At 30.9% G+C, this 18,449-nt stretch overlaps 5 protein-coding genes across 5 annotated transcripts; 3 read left to right on the forward strand and 2 right to left on the reverse strand.

The window, feature by feature from the left end:
- The first annotated feature begins 45 nt into the window (after window positions 1–45).
- Window positions 46–1,293, forward strand: LOC132943604 (uncharacterized). The gene has a single exon (XM_061012635.1). The coding sequence runs from the start codon at window positions 46–48 to the stop codon at window positions 1,291–1,293; it is 1,248 nt and encodes a 415-aa protein (XP_060868618.1).
- On the reverse strand, window positions 1,037–3,532 carry LOC132943336 (uncharacterized). Its single transcript, XM_061012292.1, has 4 exons — window positions 2,037–3,532; window positions 1,890–1,976; window positions 1,744–1,821; window positions 1,037–1,684 (listed from the first exon to the last, which is right to left on the reverse strand). The coding sequence occupies exons 1-4, from the start codon at window positions 2,754–2,756 to the stop codon at window positions 1,439–1,441; spliced, it is 1,131 nt and encodes a 376-aa protein (XP_060868275.1). The 5' UTR covers window positions 2,757–3,532; the 3' UTR covers window positions 1,037–1,438.
- Window positions 3,533–5,151: 1,619 nt separating this feature from the next.
- Window positions 5,152–8,126, forward strand: LOC132942959 (5-methylcytosine rRNA methyltransferase NSUN4). The gene is made up of 9 exons (XM_061011683.1): window positions 5,152–5,356; window positions 5,429–5,608; window positions 5,752–5,903; window positions 5,966–6,288; window positions 6,586–6,717; window positions 6,840–6,994; window positions 7,495–7,619; window positions 7,685–7,822; window positions 7,883–8,126. Exons 1-9 carry the CDS (start codon window positions 5,264–5,266, stop codon window positions 8,019–8,021), a joined length of 1,437 nt encoding a protein of 478 aa, XP_060867666.1. The 5' UTR covers window positions 5,152–5,263; the 3' UTR covers window positions 8,022–8,126.
- A 1,383-nt stretch (window positions 8,127–9,509) lies between these two features.
- LOC132943019 (neuralized-like protein 2) lies at window positions 9,510–11,343 on the forward strand. The gene is made up of 2 exons (XM_061011781.1): window positions 9,510–10,641; window positions 10,985–11,343. The coding sequence occupies exons 1-2, from the start codon at window positions 9,978–9,980 to the stop codon at window positions 11,098–11,100; spliced, it is 780 nt and encodes a 259-aa protein (XP_060867764.1). The 5' UTR covers window positions 9,510–9,977; the 3' UTR covers window positions 11,101–11,343.
- Window positions 11,344–12,423: 1,080 nt separating this feature from the next.
- Window positions 12,424–18,276, reverse strand: LOC132943018 (myocyte-specific enhancer factor 2A homolog). Its single transcript, XM_061011780.1, has 8 exons — window positions 18,115–18,276; window positions 17,699–17,837; window positions 17,417–17,620; window positions 17,132–17,347; window positions 16,800–16,983; window positions 16,598–16,732; window positions 13,300–13,470; window positions 12,424–13,241 (listed from the first exon to the last, which is right to left on the reverse strand). Exons 2-8 carry the CDS (start codon window positions 17,750–17,752, stop codon window positions 12,958–12,960), a joined length of 1,248 nt encoding a protein of 415 aa, XP_060867763.1. The 5' UTR covers window positions 17,753–17,837; window positions 18,115–18,276; the 3' UTR covers window positions 12,424–12,957.
- Between the last annotated feature and the right edge of the window lie 173 nt (window positions 18,277–18,449).

The following is an 18,449-nucleotide window of genomic DNA, read 5'->3' on the forward strand; positions in this document are numbered from 1 at the left end:
CAAGCTCACGAAAAATAATTTAAATTTTCTCCGTTCGTTGCAATGATGGATGACTCGTATTTAGACGTCACAGCCGACTATGTAGACGAGTGTAAAATAACGCAAATGAATTATCATTCATTCACTCCGTACTCAAACATGTCTTTATCAAATAACGATGAAATCAGGATAAGTGTTTTGAATATGGACTCGTACACTTTACCGTGCGAAAGCTATATTTACATCGAGGGTAAAGTGAACAAACCTGCCGATGCTGTTGGAGAAGTACGTTTTTCAAATAATGGATTGGCATTTTTATTCTCTGAAATGCGATATGAAATAAACGGAATAGAAATACAGAAATTAAAATTACCTGGAGTTTCGTCTTGTTTGAAAGCATACTGTTCATATACTCCAAACGACTTGAATGCACTAGAAAACGCGGCCTGGGATTCAGCGATGGATAGCGAAGACAATAAAAATTTTATGTCCAACGATGTATTTACCGGGTGTATACCTCTAAAACATTTATTCGGATTTTGTGAAGACTATAAAAAAATATTACTTAATTGTAATCAGCAACTGATTTTAAATCGCGCATCTAGCGATCTTGATGCGATACACGTTGTTGGTGAGGGTGCTACTGCAACCGTTGATAAAAATAAAAAAATTAAAATTGAACTTACTAAGGTGACTTGGAAGATGCCTATTATCAAAGTCAGTGATAAAGAAAAATTAAGACTGATAAAAGTAATGGATTCACATAGAACACTATCGTGTGCGTTCAGAACTTGGGACCTGTGCGAATATCCGATACTTCCTAGAAATACTTCTCATTCGTGGACGGTAAAGTCTAGTAGCCTGCTAGAAAAACCGAGATTTGTACTGTTTGGGTTACAAACAGATCGAAAAAAAAATATTGAAAACGATGCTGGGCGATTCGATCACTGTCAACTAAAAAACCTTAAGGTCCACTTAAATTCTGAAGTGTATCCGTACGAAGACTTTCGTGCAGATTTTAAAAATAATACAACTAGTATTTTGTATAAGGCCTATACAGACTTTCAAAAATCGTATTATGAGCGAGATTATTGCGAGCCATTATTATCAAAACACATTTTTCAAAACTACGTTCCAATCGTCGTAGTTGATTTATCACGTCAAAACGATAATGTGAAGTCGTCGACCATAGATCTACGTATTGAATTTGAAACGGATACAGTTATACCAGAAAAAACTGCAGCATATTGTTTAATACTACATGACCAGATTATAACTTACAACCCGTTTAGTGGCGATGTTAGAAAATTGTAAACCTTGTAAATATTTTATAACTATTTTATACCTTGTAAATATTTTATACCTTATAACTATTTTGTGCCTTATATTCTAATAAATGAAAAAACTTGTTTTAAGTATCACGCTTGATTTTTATTTTCACATCAATTTAGTACAAATATTAAAATAGTTTGCGTTTTACGCTCCGCATAGATGGTTTTTTTTTTGCCAACTTTTGACCCGTGAATCCTAGAAGAGCTGGAGGGGATGATGGTGAGAGGTTGAAAGACGTTGGACCGTCATTCTCATCAACTGCAGGACTTGGTGGTGAAGATTCAATATATTGAGGCGCTGTATACCACGGAGGGGGCTGTGCAAAATTGTCTGAATCAAACGATGCGGGTAGACTGCCAGGATCATCAATAGGCTAAACAAATAATTATTTGTTAATATATATTCATCTTAAAAATTAAATGTGAAATTTACCAATAGTTTTGTTTTCCGAGCTGGTGCCCATGTCGCCTGTGTTAAAAATTCATCGATACCACGTTCCTCGTCAGCTACCTAAATAATTATTATAATTATTAATTGTATCATTTTTTTTTTTTTTTAATTTATAAATTATAAATTACCCTTGCTTGTGAAAGGTCTTCGTGCATTGGAGACATACTCGAATATCTCGGGGGTGAAATGAGCCTCATTTCAGATTCGGTGAATAACTATAAAATAATAATTATACATTAAATATTTTTTAAAAGTGATATAATTTATAGATTTACCTCTGGTGACATTTCTCCATTCCATCGTTGCGCCCATTGTTCAGCTAATTGAGATAAAGCATACATTTTCAGTTGACTGATGAAATTAATGTCTTCTTTAGGAGTGGATCCAATAATTTTATCATCACTTAAATTGTTGATAAAAACGATCATTTCTTCGGGTGTCTTTGGTGGTGAATCAACTTTGGTAAATTCCTGGTCCAAATAATTACCCATAGTCTCAAACTGTTTTAAGACAAGTGGTCGTATAATGGTTGACTTTCGAACGACTGTTTCGTTAATCGACCATTCTAAATATTGCAATTTCATTAAATCTGTGCGACTTAGCAATACTCGACATCCGGCTTGTGTTTTTGATTCGATGACAAGCATATTTTCCCCTTGATACACCATACTAGACATCGAAATAATTTCTGTTTCCAGAAATAAATTCCGCTTGTATTTTTGCGGTTGATCCAAAATAAACGACAATATATTCCCCATCAGGGAAAAAATACGTCTTAAGAGGTCCACAGATATTTTAACGAAACGCGAAGGTGTAATTATTAGTATGGACACATCGAATTTCTCTGTAGGATTCAGACCGACATGTAAAAACTTACGTTCAGTAAAATTGATCGTGAAATTTGCAGATTCAATGAGTTCGGACGGTGGCGTAGGCGGAACGTATATAAATTTTTTCTTGTATAATGCAGTCATGTTTCCAATTGAACCAGCCATGGTTAAAAGCAAATAATTTTTAAAGAAAATAAATACTTAAAAAAAAAATTTTTAAGTCGGAGCGTATACGTGTACACCGGTTTAAAACGTACTGATTTAAAAGATATTAAACACTTTGTAACTCACTAAAAATTTTAAAGACGGAGCGTATACGTGCACAACGGTGTAACGTAGTAGACGGACTAAAAGACTATCGGCTCTTTCAGTCAAGGATCACTAATAGGTAAGAGCGATTTTAGTGGGGCAGATAATACTGAAAAATTGATATTTAATTGTATACGTCCGGCAGAAGGTACTAATATCGGTTTTAATGTGTTTTTTCACTAATAACTACTTAATGTCTCTTATTGTCAATCAATATAAATGCCATTGTGGCTATTAAAAGTATGTATGCGACATCCTGGCGACACGAGTCGTGCGAATATCGAATAATCCTAATGGCATTTTATCTAATGGCAATATATTGTTGTATTTATTTGATTGACGTGTCAATACCTGCGACAATTATTAGACTTAATATCGGTTATTCACTAATGTATTCTTCTTTAATTACGGATATCATCTAATGGGTATATTAAGAGTATACGATTTTGTTAGTGAACGGATGTATATTGTATAGACATCATATGGTGGCTATATAGTTGACACTAATGTCTACCGCTTAGTGGTGACAATGGTGAGAGGCGGCTATTAAGAACGGAGCCGGTGAATAATATATATTAATATCTTAACATTCATTAAATAAAACCTTTAGTGTAATAAATGTTTATTTTAATATCAATAAGTATATCACATCCTGGCGACACGAGTCGTGCGAATATCGAATAATCCTAATGGCATTTTATCTAATGGCAATATATTGTTGTATTTATTTGATTGACGTGTCAATACCTGCGACAATTATTAGACTTAATAACGGTTATTCACTAATGCCTACTTAATGTCTCCTATATGGTGTATTCATCGATATTATTTGTGTACGCAGCTGCAAGTTATAAGTATCCTAATGATATTATAATATGACCAGTATACTGCGGTTTAAATATTTTTATATTTATTTATAAAGTTAAATGGGTAAAAATAACATCTAGTACTCAATTGGTCGGGGTGGCCTATTGGTAATTAATTCGCGTTGGAGCTGGTGGGTCCGGGTTCGAATCCCCGGGCGGTTATTTTGCAGTTTTTTTCACGACAACGGAAAATTATATGATATCAGTGATAATATACGTTAACATGTGATAAAATATGATAACGTGTGATAACAATAATATAAGTAACGCACGTACGCAAGCAGCGGGATGAGGATAAGGGTGCGGGCGGTGGGATGAGTGTTGTGAGATGAAGATGGTGGGGGGGGGAATTCATGTCGCACACGTGAGCGGCCGGGCGGCGGGCTCAGCGGGCGGCAAGGATCAGGAATCAGGGATCAGGAATCAGGGATCAGGAATCAGGGATCAGGAATCAGGGATCAGGAATCAGGGATCAGGAATCAGGGATCAGGTCCATTGTGTGTTTGAATTGTCTATTTTATACTACTTGCATCGTCTAAATTAATTTTACTTGATACATCACTTTCCACTGCAATGACCAGTAAATCACTCAGTCGTTCATTTCCCATTGTTAGCCGTAAATGGGTTTTAACTAATTTTAGAGAAGAAAAAAATCGTTCATTGGAAGCAGTAGTAACAGGCAGAGTCATAAGAATATTTATAATTTTAGGAGTTTCTTGAAAAGCATTTGGAAGTTGATTTAAAATTTTGGAAATAGAATAAAGGTTATGAATTCCATCATCTCGGTCTTTGTTTGCATGATTTATTAAATTTTTTGCAGATGGAAATTCACTTTGAAGATTTTCATAATTAATTTTAAAATGTCTATAATGGTCAATAAAGGTTAACTATTATTATTCACTATTATTGTTGTGCATACAATATTATGTTTTTTTCCTTCACAAAACACACACACACACACACACACTAACACACATACATGCACGTGCCCGCATGTGTCTAAATATAAATATACAATATAGGTATAAGGTATTCCAACTATCAATTATTAATTAAAAATGTATCTTTGTGACAATAATTTCTTAGTACACGATAAAATATTTTCTGAAAATATTATAAAAATAGGTACGTTTTTGAGGTAATAAGATATAATAATGATTAAACGGCAACAACCCGTCACAGGCCCATCGGTCTGCTTTTAAAATCAGACAGGGGCAAATGCCCACCTTGCCCCCCCCAAATGACGCCACTGGTTTATGCATGATTCCCATAATTGAATTCCTTACTATCTTTGTTCTGTGCTTTAATCACGATCACAATTAAAGATATATTATCTTTAATCGTGTTCATGGTGATAAATTAATATCATTATTGATTTTTGATAGCACTATCACTAAAAGGATAAAATTAATTTAGTTAAGTTTTTATTTGAATAACGTTTTTTTTAATTTTGTATTCAATATATATTATAGGTACTGTAATATATATATTTTTAAAATGTTCCGAACAAATACTGCTGCTCTTATATCGCATTCGTTAATCCATAAACATATGCAAATAGTTCATGTACGGACAAAAAAAACGCATTGGGTTAGTATTATTATTAAGGAATACTATTTATTTTATTTATAATTGGTCTATATTATATTACCTGTATTTCAGTCTTCAATCAAGAAGAGAATTCATCCAAAAGATAAGGCTTTAGAACACTTTGATGATTTTTACGGTTCAGTTTACGGAAGAAGATGGAGATCAATACGATTAGCGTTATTGTCACCACACAAATATATAGCTGTAGTTAATAACTTTGGTGATTCCGAAAAAGTTTCTCAACAGTTAGAGGTATTATTCTATTTGAAATAATTGTATCCAAACAAAAGTGATAAAGTAATCTAATATATTGAATTTAACAATAAATTTAAATATATAAATAGTTACTATGCCATTATTATATTTGTAACATAATATTTAATGTATATTTTCAGTGGTTGGGAGCGATGAATGTAAGACAAGTAGTTGAAGCAGATTTGCTAAAAGCCAAAGAGTCTACAAATGAAAAAAATATTCAAGAATTAGATAAAAAATTAAAAAAACTTTTATTAACCGATGACAATAAAAGTGACATAAAAAAAGAAAAGTAAATATTTAAGAACTTTATTGATGGTAAAAGTTTTTTTGATACATTTAAAATTTTTAAAGTGAAGAATATGTGGAAAAAGCATCACTTCACGAAAGCTTATTAGAAGCAGAACATGACGAAAGTAGACTAATTGACCCTGAAGCGAATTCTAATATTGGAGGATTATATCAATTTATACCAGCTACTGAGCTTCATGGCAAAAGTGACTGGATTCCAGAATCCCAACATTACCAATACTATGAAGAAAATTCAGATTTCCCAATTAATATATTAAACGAAGAAAGTCCTCTTAACATTCCACCTCATTTACAAGTATTTACATTTGATAGAGGTGATTTTACTCCATTTCCATATCCTAAAACTGGAGCTTCTAAAGTCAGTGGTAAGATATATAAAAAATTATATATTTAACAGGCTATACCAATTTTTTTTTGCAAATTTTTGTGATAAATACACTTATGTTTTTTTCAAATGTAATTTTATAAATAGGTACCTATGTACTTCAATTTTTATAAAACATATATTTATTCATATCTCAAAAATTAACTTAGAAAATTAGTATAGTCTAATATTCTGGATCACATTGTATATTATTTAATAATCTTATGTGCATTGTAGGAAAGAAATAATTAATCATGATATATAAGTATTATATGAAATGTATTTGATTTAACACTAGGTTATTATTTAATGGATGGAGGTTCAATTTTACCTGTATTTGCACTAGATTTAAAACTTGGTGATAGAGTATTAGATATGTGTTCAGCTCCAGGTGGTAAAGCATTAGCAACACTACAAACATTATTACCTGGTTAGTTATTATTTATTTTAATTTACTTTTATCAGTAAGGTATACAACATAATAATTTATGTTCAATTTGTAATTAAAAAATAGTCGTTATGAGTATTTAATATATTTTGCTTATGTTTTAGAATCATTGGTATGTAATGATATTCAAGAATCCAGAATTAAAAAAATACATAATGTTATGTCTGAATATATTTCTGATTATCAAAGTTGGGGCTCACGTCTAATGTTCACACAAATGAATGCGAGATCCATTAATGAACCAGATGTATACAATAAAGTAATTATTTAACTTGTACATTTAATTATTGTTACGAAAAAATATTGATTATAATCTTAATTTAAGTATTTTAGATTCTGAGCAAGGCGAAGGAGATATTGGTTTTACAATGCTATGGTTTAATTTTTTTAAAAAATACTTTGTAGAATATAATATGTTATTAGACAAATCATTATTACTTCTAGGTAATCCAAGATCTGCTGAGAATATTTTTCCAAGTTCCTTCGATTATTTTCTAGATATTATAAATAAATTATCACAAATAATTGAGTAAAACATGAAATTAATATCAAATAAAAATACATTGATTAAACAGCCCTACGTTCAAGTATCATTGACTTATCTTTATTTTTAAGTTAAACGATTCTCTCCTTAGACTTTAGTACACTCATCTTCTATACTAAATTTTTTTGTTTTGTATATAATTAGATCGGAATTTGAATTTAGTATTTATTTGCATGAAGAAAATACAGAAATATTATATCTATTTATTGTTGCAGATATTAGTAGATGTTCCATGCACAAACGATCGTCATAGTTTGGAAAATAATGAAAATAATATGTTTAAACCAACTCGTGCTAAAGAACGTTTACAATTGCCTGAAATACAAGCTGATATCTTAAAGTAATAAATACCTATATTTATGTTAAAATGTATTGATATTTTATTTGATAATACATTTTTTTTAGATCTGCTTTAATGAACATTGCTGTGGGTGGTACAGTAGTTTATTCAACCTGTTCTTTATCACCCATACAAAATGACGGTGTAGTCAAAATGGCTTTAAAGAAAATATGGGAAGAAACAAACCATCAAATTATTGTCAAGTATGTTTTTACAATCAAAAATAATAAAAGTTAATTGTTAATATTTATTTTATTATTTAGGGACTTGACAAAGCAATTTCGACCTCTAAAGTCTTTGTACTCATTCAGCAAAGGGTTGAAATTCGGTCAAATGGTCATGCCATTTTTACCACTTAACTATGGGCCATTATATTTATGTAAATTAGTTAGAGTAAAATAGTAGTTGACAAATTTATGTATGGTTTATGTAAATTTAATATTTTGATTTGTTAAAAAAATGTTTTAATTTTATAAAAAAATATAGTACACTTTAATACTAAAATAATGCTCAATTATTATTTCTTCTGTGAATTAGTATAATAGAATTGGTAGTTGGATTTGTAAGACGCCCAGATCTAGATATATTTATTCGACAATTCATAATTTGTAATTTTATAGGCTAAGCAGAAATATATATAATATCTTATGGGCTATAAGTATTTTTCTGATTTTTAACATTATGGATCACAATGTATAGTAAACATAGGTATAATATTGTATAGTCCCTTTGGTAATTTATTTTCGAGTCACTTCTTTTGACTTTGGCAGTTTGGCACAGTCCACAATGAATAATATATGTATTGGGTACTGGTGGCTTTCTCAGGAATTTTCAATTGGGTAGTTGGGTTGTGTATAATTTCTAGGAACATAGGGGGGAGAGGGGGCTAAACCCCATGAACTCCCCTGTGGTACGCCCTTGCATGAAAAGAATCTAAGCTATAAGCAGTGTTTACTGCCTGCCAATGATTTCGTTAAATTGTCAGGAACTTAATGGGAACAATGTTCCTTTTTTGTGGGAAGGAACATATTGAAATTTTGTTCATTTTTTAGGGGAACATGAACAATTTTATTAATAATTGTTCCTTTTTTTTGTTTATTTATTCTTAAATATAGGTAATTTAAAAATTTTTTATGGCACTAGTTTTTTAACTTATTTTTAGAAATTTAGTTAATAATATAATAATCTATAATAACAATAATATTGATAATGTTTACAAAATATTGAGTTAGTAATGGCGGTCTTATCGGTCTTAATTTGTATGAAGTAAATACATTTTAACATTATAAAAATAAAAAAAATACCTTATTAAACAATTTGTTACTACAAATTATATTAATAAATATTTTTAAATTATTGAGGAACTATTAAGTTCCTTTCTTTAAGCCAGGAACGAGAAACAATTTAGTTACTTTTTAACAAGATGAACGTGAACGTGAATTAATTCCTTTTTTGAAGAAGCTCTCCAACTTCCAAGCACTGGTTATAAAGAATAGATTATTCCTAACACTAAAGTCTATGAGTATTGCTACACGCCTGTCGCCTACATGGTAACGATCATTCAGAAATCAAATACCGGCCACCGGCGACCACTTTACTCATTCAATGCCATTTGGTGTCGACCGACCACGACTGACGATTGAGTCTATTGACTATTGACCATGATAGATTTAAATCATGCTTTCATATTTCATGTTAGTATTAAGTATTATTGCTATTGAGTATTGACTAATTGAAGAGAGACGAATAGAGTAATTGCACAGAATATATGAAATATATTTCATATATTCTGTGGTAATAGACCGTAGACGACTTGATGATTTTAAGACCGTGGGCGGGATCTTTCGTTATTGATAACTGATAAGACAATTGATTAGATAACAAAGGGTTAAACTTTAAAGATTTGTCAGATTAATCATGATCATCACATAATACACGGCTATTTATTATTGTTATTTGTTGTTGTTGTTGATATCTGCTGGCTGCTGCTGCCTGCTTGCCGCTTGGAGATTACGGTTTCGCGGTAGGGTACGCACGCGTTACGCTGAAGTGTAGTGCTGTAGTTACTTAACTACTAACTATAATAATATAGTAACTTCGGATATCGTAGTCACTATTATTGTTATTCGTCGTCATCGTCGTAATTTCAGAGTACATCATAAATCGCGTGCCCGGTAAAATGACTCGGAGTTAGTGTGCCGACCACGGCCGCCGCCGCCAATGGTCGTCGTCTTTGACGGGGGTGTGGTACTGGTGGTGCGGCAGCCGCAGTCGGATTCCGCTCGAAGAAGGAACGCCGTCGCCGTCGCGTGCGACCGGCGCTCGTATTGATATTGTCCCCGAGCGGCCGAAGTCAACATGTCCGAGAAGCAGCCGTGCACTTACCGGCAAACGCGGTTTCACCGGTTCCACGGTTACAACCTGAGCCTTCACGAACAGGACACGGTGGCCCACCGGGAGATGAGCTTCGCCAACGCCATAGTGTTCAGCGAACAGTCGCTGTCGCCGGGCGAGGTGTTCCTCATCGAGATCGAGAGCAGCGAGAATGGCTGGTCCGGACACATACGGCTGGGCCTGACACAGCTCGACCCGGACGCGCTGCAGCGCAGCGGTCACCTGTTACCACAGTGCGCTATACCAGACATGGTGTCCAACAAGACGATGGGTGAATCGTGGATATGCGCCCTAACCAAACACCAGGCTTGGTACGACGCCAACTATCTGACCAACTACTTCCGGCTGGACGGTAATCACGTATTTACATCCCGGGGTACATTTCCAACCAGCATTCTGAAGTCGTCAGGCAACGAAAAAATGGACATCTTGCCGACGGACGTGGGCAGTCGGGTCGGCGTGTTGTATTTGCCCTGTGGCCAGAACATGGCCGTTATGCATTTCATTATCAACGGTGAGTTTGTTGTTCCACTTTCGAGGACCATACCGTATAACGATGGTCCTATCAGAGCAGTCATCGATGTATACGGTGCCACTAAACGAGTCCGTGTAATACAAGTATACAACGGTAAGATGTCTGTTAATAATAAATATGTATTTCCCGCATCATGTCGACCGATGTGTGTAGATAATTTAGTGACCAACTGCAAATTTCATTAAATGCATGATATGGTATTGTAAATTTGTAAATGTTGAATTTCAAGGGCTGCGTGTTTAGACCCCACCACCCTAGTCCTTTGTTGTTGTTTGGCTTGTATTTAATTTTGTTCAGACAAATATTTCACATTTGTTGTACACTGCATAGTTCTATTTAGTTTTTCTAATGACTGCCAGATAAATGTTAGTAAACCGTAAAATAACTTTTGATTTTTGTCTAAGTAATTATCATGAAACCATTGTTGTGTTTTTAGTTAATTCGTTGCAGAGTGCGTGCAGGGAGACTATTCTGAAGAATATCAAAGCAGCATCCGTATCAAAATTACCATTACCCAATGCTCTTAAAGAGTATCTCCTATATAAGACTTAATCTGGTGATTACTATTCTAAGTTTTTAACCCTAATTTTAGTTTTCAAGCTGTAATTGTATTTTTATTTTACCATCACTGTACATTTTATAATTTATTTTATTGTTTATATTTTGTGCCTGAACAACAGAATATTTTGTGCAATACCTATTTGATGTTTAATATATATTTTTTTTGTTTTGTTCATCAAAAGTGTTGTTTATCATTTTATTATTTAACAAAATAAAAACTGTGCATAAAGTTTATATACTTTTAGCAGAAAATGATAATCTATGAGTACTGGAGTAATATAGTGTTATAAAAAAAAAATAGTAATACATAATATAGAATTCATGCTAAATTTAAAAAACAGAATGATTTGACTATAGCTTATATTTTTTAAACTGGTATAAATTGGATTTAGAGATGTTATTCAGATGATTTAAAATACATAAAATAGCTTCAAATTCAGTGGCGGATCTAAGATTTTTTTATGGTGGGTGCTATTTGTTAATAATGGTCCTAAGGTTCTTATTAGGGGGAAAAAAGTTATTAATTTGGAGTTTAAATGGCTAGGAAAATATTAGTCTTGCAATGTGCATGTATATTGATGTATTTCATAAACAATTCAACATAGTAGTTATAAATTGACATAAATAATTAATAATTGTATCTAAAGATTAAATAAACATTGTTATATTTGAATTTTTAATAACTATACCTTTAAGAATACTATGTATTGATATTTTAATAGTTTGTAGTTAAATTTATTAGTCCTCTAATTGCATTCTTCTTTTCTAATTTCTCATCTAAAACTCATTGATAGCTAATTCAATATCTAAATAAACATTTAATAGACCTAACTGCTAAGCTGTTCAGTCCAGACTCAGTAATTTTAGAGCACATGTATTTTTTTGATCTCCTAAAGGTAGAAAATAACCTTTCAGCGGTTGCTGTGGATCCTGGAAACATAGCAAATAATAATTATAAAAGGATTTTAACAACTTTGTACCTAAAAATTGCTGCACCACTGCCACAATACCTGTAGTTTAATTTGTCATGCAATATTCATAGTCTTGTAAGTGTTAAATGAATTATTTAATTAATTTAGTTAATGCTTAAACATTAAGATACCTATGAAATAAATAGTTAATTATTCATTATACAATATAAAATACTCACAAACACATAATTTGTAACACATTTGGAACACTTGAACAAAACCCATATGTCAAACTTACTTTTTTAAATTTGTTTTTTTCGATGTACAGTTAATTTGTTGTAAATTAATATTATTATGGAATTGTGGTGTTTACGACATAATTTAAGGTAAAATAACTAAACATAATATATTATAGACATAAGTTACATTTAATTAACCAGACATTTAACTAAATATCTAAACAATAATGTAAAAATATTTTTAAATGATAATAATTAATAATACTAAAACATAACATACATTTGAATACATAAAACGACAATTGTAAAAATTGTGGAACAAAAGCTAAAAACCAGTTTAAAATTTAATAATACATACAACTAATAATTTTGTTTTCAAGAGTGGTACATATATGTCCTTAAAACTATTCAATAACACATAATAATATCTAGACCGAACAAAAACATTTGGCATGTATAACATTTTAACCAAATAGTATTTTATGTTCAATTGTAGGTTAATATTAAAATGATTACATTTTTATAAATAGGAAGTTTGAACAAAGGATTCGAACTGCTACATATTAAAATTGTATTGATAAGTATATAATATAAACGAATACCAATAATCGTTACGAAAGTACAGTCTTAAAAAAAAAAATTATAAAATAAAAGTAAAAATATTTGGAATGTTTCAATTTTCAAATGTACACTTAATTTTAAGAATCATTTGTATTACTACTTTGCGACAATTGTGCAGTATTGATTTTAATTTCAGGAGTCATCAAGTCTTTTTTGACCTGTATACGTTGTTTGAATCCTGCATAAACTCTTCGTTGCTGTATTGGAGACTGTCCATTGTGTGTTATGTTACTTCGAATTTCCATAGACTTTTGTGGTGGTATTTTTACCATTTTCTTGGAGGTTTGTAGAATATTATAAGGGCGGTACCGTACATTCAAAGATTGATTTTTCGGAGATTTATTTTGAATTAAACCTAAACCTAATTAACAAATAAAATTAATATTTGTTTTTAATAAAATGTATTTATTGTACAATACTTGAGTGAATATTTGACAGAAATTGTGGTTTCCGAACATTTTGCGTTAATTGTGGTTTTGTAGCTTCTAGACGTTTAGAGCTCTTCACTTCCTCAGGAATTTTGATGTCATCTTCGATTAATTCTACATCAACGTCATCATCATTTTTTTCTTCTTTAATTTCTTTAACAGCTAAAATTGTAATCATTGTAAAGTTAAAAGGCCACATAACACAAAATATGTTGTATTTAAATTATTTGTTTTTATATGTTAAGTAATATGGTACTGGTCCCGTTTTTCAATTCACATTATTCAAAGGGTTATGATGAGTTGAAGATGAATGATACTGAGATGTACTTAGACTGAACACCATACAGATTCAGATTGTGCATACCTTATATAATACGTCATCTTTAGCACAAAAATCAAAAATATAGTTTTAAAACTAGTTTGTACAATATTGGTCAAAAATTGGATGTTTCATGGTAATTTGTTTCCTCTAAGGTTTGGTTTCCCTGAAGTGTCTAACAATGGAATAGTTTGGCGTTTAGATACTAATAATGTCTGGAGTACTCTGGACTATACTCTATTCCAAATAAGTTTGGAAAAACTGAACGATAAGACCTGTGATTCGCTGCAGTAATTGGCAGTCAACAAGACTGTACATGCGTTTCCGTAGAGATTTTTACCTAGCTTATTTGGAATAGAGTATAGTAGTAAATGCTAGGTAGGTCTACAGGGAAATCATACTGAACATTTAATACATTGATCTATACACCTATGTCTATTGTCAATTTAATCATGTTTTTTGGATTTATAAATTCAATAAGCTGCTTCTATATGAACATAATACAACTGTAAAAGCAAACGTATGACATGTGAGCACTTGTAAGCAGTAAATAAATATAATCACAACAAAAATTCTCTACATATAATAATAAAAATATATGTATTTTTTTTCTTCAAAAAATGATTATAACGTATTTGAAATATACTATTTTAATGTGCTGAAAAAATTAGGTATTAAAACAAAAATTCCTAAAAATTTTAATTTATACTTATAGGAGACGCTAACAAATATCTAATAGTTTAATCGGTCAAAATATCTAAATTTATCCATTTTTACGTAAATTAGTAGATTATACTTTGTCTTTACTTCCTAATAAAATTAGCTCAAATATCAAATTATTTAATTATAAAAATATACCTTCTACATAATAATAATATAAATATAAATATATTATATAATAGCTGATCCTGCTGGCACTTTGTTGCCCGTTAAATGTACCGATTCTATATGACTCAAACTTTGTTCAATTCGTTATTTAATATTCGGTGCATGGTGTTCAAAATTTATCTTAACTTTTCTGTTGCCCGGAATAAAAATTCTGATTCGCAGCAGTATATTATCAGGTAGGCAATCTACCTGCGGTAGATCGCGGACCCCGTGCTGTTTGTACGTAAGTGTATGATTTAACTCTAAAATATCAAAATTGTACCAAGTTTGTCATTTTTACTTAATTCCACCTACGGAGGTATAATATAATCAATAAATACAAGCCTCACGCAACCGTACTAAAATCCGATGAATAAAAAAAAACAAATTTAACACTTTTTAAATTAGCCTATTTTCTTCCCATAGGTCTAATCTACACACAAACATTCATTTTTATCTATACAAATATATAAAATGATAGCGTTTGTTTGTATGTTCGGGATAAACTCCGAAACTACTGAACCGATTTCGAAAATTATTTCACCAATACAAAGCCACATTCTTTGAGTGTCATAGGCTAATTTAAAAAGGGAAGTGATCACCCCTGGTATGTGCTCAAACCGGAATTTTGAGATTTACGATAGAAATTTTTGTTTTTTAATGGTTGCTATGAGTTATATTTATAGATAAAAATAATTGTATAGACGTTGTTGTTGTTTTTGGCCATGTCACCAGGTATGCACTTATGAGGCCATAACTCCGGAACCACTTATCCCACAGCGTACAAACTTCACAGAAACCATCTACATATCAATCTTAATATGTCCTGAAATTTTTATCGAAATCGGTTTGGTGGATCTTGAGCTATAAAATTTATTCAAAATGTACACTTCTTTTTAAATATATAGATATATAAATTACGTTAGTAGTAATAATATCACAAAATATACTGTACACACATTAGTCAAATAGTCAAATAATAATATGATTTTAAAAATTTACTAATTACTAATAGTAAAATAAATTACATTAATAGTAATAATATCACAAATTATACTGCACACACATTAGTCAAACCCCTGTGTTGAGTTTTTAATTGTTGTTGATATATTTATATATATATTAATTACAATATTAACAAAGCTCGCCAAGCTCAGCTCACGGATCAACGGGTACCTAACCTAACCTGGAAACTTTGCAATACACCATGGTATAATATTATATAGGTATCTTGTTGTTTAAATTATTGACAAGATAAGTGTGAGTGACTATAATGATTTTATCGGATTATTATTTATTAGATTTTGTTATATTGTATCTATACGGCCATACATACATAAGCTGTGGCTTAACCTATACTAGTATACTACATTACTACCTATATTTAGTGTCTGGTTTTCAAACTCCGATAAATTACAGTTATAGTTACATATAAATCTATAATACGTAATTAATGTCTTCATCGTTGTTCGGTTTTTGTGTTAACGTAGTGAAGTGATGTTTATAAATTTATTAAAAATTAATCAATGGAAGTAACGAGATCGAACAAAAGTGGTTTAAAAGCCATATTTAGTGGGCACACGTATACTGTTATATTTATATTATTATTACATATTAGGTATATTTTTATAACTAAATAATTTGATATTTAAGCTAATTTTATTAGAAAGTAAAGTGTAATCTACTAATTTATGTAATAACGGATAAATTTAGATATTTTGTCCTAGATTCAGTTTAATCGTAACACTGATCAAGTTATAGTGCATTGAATAACAGGGTGCCTACATTCCTATTGGCATCATTCAACTTACTATGTAAACAACGTTAAATTACACCAATTAGCTTTGTATAAAGAAATGTGTTGAAAAATAAAAAAAATTCAAAATAAAATTTATATTATGTTCAAAGTCCATGAAACATGAAATAAGTTTATACCTAATCATCAACATACTATCTCTATTGACAACATTTTTCTTTCTGTGTTCAAAAGTTTGATGATGTGACATCCATGACTAGATGTTTTAAACACGAATTCAAATATTATAGCTGTGCTCCAAATTTAAGTCTTATAATTATTTTATGAAATATTATGTATAATAATACTTGTTGGGTTATTAGGCAGAGGTTTTTGTCGCGAGGTAGTTGGAGAAATATAGCTTTCAATATTATTATGTAAACTGTCATCTATTTCTTCAAAATCATCATCAGCACCACTGTCTATTTTCAACTCGTCATCACCTAAAAATGAATTATTAATACTTGTGCCAGTTAATTTGCATTTAAAATACATATTAACGATTCATACTCATATCTGAGTCACTGGAAGTCACTCGTTTAGTATTTTCATTAGAGTTACTCTCTCGTATTTTTCTTAAAGCTTCTGGAAGTTTGTGAGGAGGAATGCCAGGAATGTCTGGCATGTCAGGAATAAACTCACATTCAAGGCCATTACTATCATCATCATCATCGTCATCGTCCTCATCATCATCCTTAAATAAATTGAATAACAATTATATAATTAAAATGTTCATACAAATATTAAAAAAGTTATATTTATTATTTACTATAAATAAATAATAGAAAGTAGTTGAAATTATATAAACTATAATATATCTATTACAAGTTATAAATACTTACATCCATTATCCTCCCTCCATGTGTCATAAGTATTCTGAATTCTTCATCAGAAATATCGTTGTGTTTAAGTTTAATTCTAGGAGTGGACATTACTTTAAATTGTTTGGGTTGATTTATTACATTCTTCTCATCAACAACAGGTGAATCTACGGATTTAGAACTTCTAGGACCTTCTCCTCCTCCTCCTCCTCCTCCTCCTCCTCTTCTGTTTAATTGCTAAAATTTTAAAATGCAATTAATAAATATTAAATAAATTAAAAAAAGAACAATTCATTTTGATTTTACAGCAATAATATTAGTGTTTGTCAGTGATTCATGTGGTTCGCTATATTCAGTATATTTAAGTAATACTTGGTCCATGTCTGTACTAGCATACTGATACAACTTGTTGTTCTTGTTGAAAATAATAATTGCTACTTCACAATCACATAATACACTTAACTCGTAAGCTTTCTTCATAACACCAAATTTGCGTTTGTTAAACGTCACCTATAAAATGTGATAATAATTAACATAAAAAAATTAATGTAGAAATCGTGGAAATTATAATACTATAAATATACATACATGACGGTTTCGTTCGTCCGTGATTTTGGATATATTAATTTTCTTGCGTCCCATGATGCACGATTAATAATGACAATTGGTTATTTAAATTTAATCTTCAGGGTTCGGATAATGGAGCAATCCTTTAATTGCAATTTACCTTCAAATATAAAAATAGTAAATACCAGACACTAATAAAATTAATAAAAATGCTTTGTGATAACAAAAATATATAATAGGCATAACAATATTATAGCAATGGTGTCCCGACGTCCAGTAAAAAATTAACCTATGTTCTGTACAGATTGGTAGCTGGTACTAACAATAGTTAATAACATTTGAATACCAACTACCAAGCAGCAGGTAATATAATAACTTGTATTTAGGACTGTTGGACATTTAAAAAATAAATAATTATAATAATCTTAGGAAAATACCTGTATGAAAGTATTAAAATAGCTTCCTGAAACGTTTAAAATTAGAACTAGGTTTGTAAAAATTAAAAATACAATCCGTAATCCATCGTGCATGTAGTATTTTAATGGTATGTAAGGTTATCTTACATTCAGAGTTTCAGACGTTCTATAGAAAACTATTTCTAATAATTATTTCCATTTTATCCTCCAGTCCACACTCACTCAACTATCCAAAGAGATTGTAAGTCTTAACGCAAAACTAGTGCTAACTGCGGTATCAAATTGATATTTTGTGCAATTCTTGCGATGCCGTCACGACTAACGAGATGGCGTCACTGTACAGAACTATCTTGTCT

This window comes from Metopolophium dirhodum, chromosome 4, assembly GCF_019925205.1.
Source record: "Metopolophium dirhodum isolate CAU chromosome 4, ASM1992520v1, whole genome shotgun sequence".
Taxonomy (NCBI): Eukaryota; Metazoa; Arthropoda; class Insecta; order Hemiptera; family Aphididae; genus Metopolophium; species Metopolophium dirhodum.